Here is a 4,471-nt window from a genome sequence, read left to right on the forward strand (position 1 = left end):
ATAATTCAGTCAGCGGAGGCTAATGAAATCCTTCAAGGTTGACTGTAATTCTCTCCAACTGTCTCCTCTCATACATTTCTCACTTTATCTTCTATAATCCGCCCATCAGTCTCCTCCGGCCCCTCGCAGACGCCCGCGGAGGTTTTGACCTCCATGTTTGTGTCAGTACACCAGATTAAATATAAAGGTCCGTCACAGACTCAAGTGGACGATAATAATCAGACTGAAAGAAAGAGGTTCATATTGAACCTGTAGGTATGTATTTACATAACAAAACCATTAATAACATGTAATTACATTTAATAAACATAAGCAACAAATTCATTTACAATGAAACTAAACATCAGTGCTTACTGTGACTGAGTAACGATTGATCTGAAATGGGATCAAATGACAGAAAATTAGTTGAATTTATAAGCCCCGCCCCGATATGCTACATGCTAGGCTAATCCACACCAATTGTTAGCTTGCTTTTCAGTCAATTAGCTTATCTAAATCAATTGTTGTTGTTAGTTTTATCTGACAGCTACTATGTATAGGACTGTATTAGGACTACTTGACCTAACTGAGCTGTGATACAATAGATCACTCCATTGTTTTAACTAGACTTCCCAGTCTGGCTGGCCTCTCTGATACTGATTTTAATTGGTTTAAATCTGAACGACATTTTTGTCAGCATTGATGAACGTTAAATAAAAGCTATAAAATGAATTGTGTTGTCTCCCAGGGTTCAATTTTAGGTACCACCCTATTTAACCTTTACATGCTGACATTTAGAAAGGTTATCAGTTTCCATCGCTATGCTGATGACACTCAGCTTTACATAGCTGCATCTGCTGATCACTCGGGGCCAATAGATGCCCTTTTTAATTGGGTTTTTTTTAGATTTTAAGCAATGAATGGGAGAGAATTATCTACAGCTCAGTCATGACAAAACTGAAGTCCTGACACTGACATTAAATCCCTGTGAACAAGTAAAAAACCTTGCAGTTATCTTTGATTCCGATCTTAGTTTTTAACCCCACATTAGAAACATAACTAAAACCTTTTATCATCTTAAATCTGTTTCTCCCTCTTAGGCCAAGAGAGACATTAGAGCTTTCATTATCTGCAGGATTGATTACTGTGAAGCTCTACTTTTTTGCTCTCCCTAAAAAGAACAGAACTTTCACTTCAAAACTTAGCTGCACGTGTCTTGACGAGTACGAGAAAGAGAACGCACATTACACCAATCCTAAAGTCTCGAACCCAAAACTTACATCTTTAGTCTGGCTTTTAATTGTTTGTGTTTTTTACCTCTGTACTGTAATGTTATTCCCTGTCAGTCTAAGAGGCTGTGTTCAATCCTGGTCCGACTGCTGAGCCCGGTTCTGTCACCCACTAATGGCAGATACAGTTAGCAGCAGTTAATTAACAGTTAGCTATTTTAGCTAAACTGTCCATCAGAAAAGTCTGTGAATCACAGAGAGTTGAAGCTGAGCAGCCGGAGGACGTCAGAGGGAAAACTTTCTTCTCCATTAAATCTGATGCAGTTTCACAAAAAGCACTGAATACAGTTATAAAGTTGAGCTTCTGTACAGTAATCAGTGAGGCCAGAGAGGTCTGTAATACATGATCCCTAAGAAACACTCAGAAAGTGTTTCATTGGATGCAAAATTTGAGTGCAGGATTAGTCATTAACTTATTTTTATTGTTTTTTCTAACCCTAAAATACCATTAAGAATACATGAAAACACCTTAAAAAGTCTTTTTGTCAATATTGCATACAGATACTGGAGTATAAGAGATGTACAGCACAAAGGGAGATAAAAAAAAACACTTAAGCGTTTTAACTTCATTGGGCCTTTAAGTTAGCTAATGTTAGGAAAGCCCTAGTTAATTAGCTTATTAGCCAGGAAGGTCTCTGTAACCTCCGGGCCCTCCTGCATAAAACAGTGTCACTGACTCGTGGTCTCAGAAACCGGCTGCTTGGCCTTTTTTCCGTTCATCAGACTCGGCGCTGATACAACCGTCCTCGAGCTCCACTGCGTTGACCACACTGTAGTAAGTTTCTTTATCTTTTTGTTTGTGTCCCAGAGCTTTCAGAGCCTTGATTACATCCTGAAGGACAAAGAGGAGCAGAGGCTCAGATGGTGCAAAGATGATGTGTTGTTTTAGCAAATTCCCACATTCAGTATTTAGTGTGTTACCTCATCAAAATCTTTTTCATACTCCACTTCATTATCAGAGTTGACAAAAACAACTGGAGCTTTAATCGCCTGTTTAAGACTTTTTCCAAACCAGAGGTGGTTTATGAGCACCTGGAAGAGAAACAGAACAATACGTTGCAATCTACCTGCTGGGAAAGTAATTATTACTGAATACATTGTGGACACAGTGAGAGACACTCGCGAGGATGGCACTTTCTACGACAGTAGATAGACATTAGTCTGCAGCAGTTCATCTTAAAGGCACTTGTGTGATTGCCCGGAATACGTACCGAGGCGACCCCAGTCGTGATCCTGTCCCCACCAGAACCCCCAATCACCAGTAACTTCGACTTCGACTTCAGCACAATGGGGGCCATGGAGGAGGGAGGCTGCTCCCCTGAGAACAACAACAACAAACGCAGTGACTGACAGGACGAACGGCTACAATTCAGACTCATCATCAGTTTGCATGTCCTCCCTCTGCGGGTGCTCGGTTTCCTCCACCATCAAAATAGCTATGTTAGGTTAATATCTCAAGTCAGTGTCCTTGACCAAGGCAATGGCTTACATCTGGAGTTCAGTCCCGGGAGCTGTATAGTAGCTGCCCACTGCTCCTAGTACTTAGTAGAACATAATCTCTGCATTAACCCATCCTGTCTAGGATTGTATATGACAATAAAGTTGATTGTATTCTGAAGCCTGACGTGATTGTACTTGAAGTTGCCTAAAAGAATTTTTAGGCAATGTTTAGCAAGTAGAATGTTTACCATCCATTATCCTACTTTAGCGTATTAGCATGCTAACATGTTCTCATTAGCACTAAACACAATTCATCTGAGGCTGATGGGAATGTCTTTGGTTTTCTGCAAGTATTTGGTCATAATTCCACTGTAAATCTGTCATTTTTTTCAGCTTTATTGCTGAAACATGTTTAACCTAAGACAGAAATAGTCACCAGTCATCAAAAAAGGAAGCGTGGAGTTTGGATTAAAGAGTCATTCAAAACTCAAAAGCACACCCCATCGGCAAGAAGGGCAGTCTGGTTAGACATCTCCCTCATGCAACAAGGAAATTACAGAAGTTCTCTTCGATAGCATTCATTTTGATGTCTCACTATAGAATATGGAGATTCAAGTATTGCCAAACAAGCTTATCCTAAACTAAGCTGAAAACGCCAAATAGTTTATATTTGGGCGTGATGGAGCTGCACCACCCATTTACCGCTCTGCCCTCAAACACTGACCCAGCCCGACAGGCTGGCATCAGTTGTCACTATTTTCTGGTAGTTTCTGGTTAACTGAACAAAGAGAATGCTGATCTTATTACCAGGAGAGAATTTATCAACTCTCTGACAGAAGTCGGCCAGCTGGTTGTTGAGGATGACTCCGGTGCTCGGAGATAAGATCCGTGATCCAAACCTGTGAGGCGTCAAAAGAATATTCTGATGGCATACTAGAGAAATTAAACTTATATCATACATTACATAAACATTATAAATACTGTAGACTAGCTGTGATTACTGGAGTACTTTCAGTTTCCTTTATAAATTCACTTGTTATGTAATCTCTTAAATATTCTTAATCTTCTATTTTCAAACTGACAATAATGTTTGATGGTTGAATCGGAAAGCATCAAACACTGACACGTAGTTGATGGAGCTGGTGACGGACACAGCAGATCCATCCTTTGTCACAACAGACACGTGTGAGGTGCCCACGCTGTCCATATATGGGGGCTTGTGGTAATACTGGCTCTCATCACCGATAAAGCTTCGGATATCGTCGGCAAAGCTATCCGTTGTGAATGTCTTGGCCCTCTGTAAGCGCTACAAAATGTAAAAACACAGCAATAAAAATTTCAATGGAACATTTTTTGTCACATTTCAGGGGAAAAGAGATTAAATTCAGAACTGAATATGAAAGTGGGTGTACTGGAGTAATGGATGGATGCAAATTATAGTGTAATCTTGAAAATAAATTGTATTGCTTTACTACTATCTAGGAGTGAAGCTGACATACTGAATTGAATATGTATCAGCTAAAGGAGTATCCTAGTTGGATAGGTGAGAAAGAGTGTAATTACTATGAATATGACTGAAAGGTTAAATTAATGTTATGTGTTCAACATGTGAAACATAATTTGGTTTGAATTGAGTTTGAATGAAAAAAATTCTATGATCTGTGTGTATATCAGTGTTTAATTAACTAATCTCAATAAACTGTGTGCTCCCAACCGTAATTAAAGTATGTATATGTCATGGGGCGGAAGTTTGATTTTATTTT

General features: G+C 39.4%; 1 protein-coding gene across 1 annotated transcript in view; it reads right to left on the reverse strand.

Annotated features, from left to right (window-relative positions):
- Positions 1-300: 300 nt before the first annotated feature.
- The window catches only part of LOC118323316 (glutathione hydrolase 5 proenzyme-like), a 7,909-nt gene continuing 3,738 nt past the window's right edge, over positions 301-4,471 (reverse strand). Inside the window, exons 8-12 of the mRNA XM_035655265.1 lie at positions 3,833-4,014; positions 3,516-3,607; positions 2,480-2,586; positions 2,190-2,300; positions 301-2,100 (exon numbers count right to left, since the gene is read on the reverse strand). Of these exons, the coding sequence (XP_035511158.1) occupies positions 1,954-2,100; positions 2,190-2,300; positions 2,480-2,586; positions 3,516-3,607; positions 3,833-4,014 (639 nt within the window). The 3' untranslated portion in view covers positions 301-1,953. The remainder of the gene's footprint in view (positions 2,101-2,189; positions 2,301-2,479; positions 2,587-3,515; positions 3,608-3,832; positions 4,015-4,471) is intronic.

Source organism: Morone saxatilis, unplaced genomic scaffold, assembly GCF_004916995.1.
Source record: "Morone saxatilis isolate NCDOM2014 unplaced genomic scaffold, NCSU_SB_2.0 Contig14, whole genome shotgun sequence".
Lineage (NCBI taxonomy): Eukaryota > Metazoa > Chordata > Actinopteri > Moronidae > Morone > Morone saxatilis.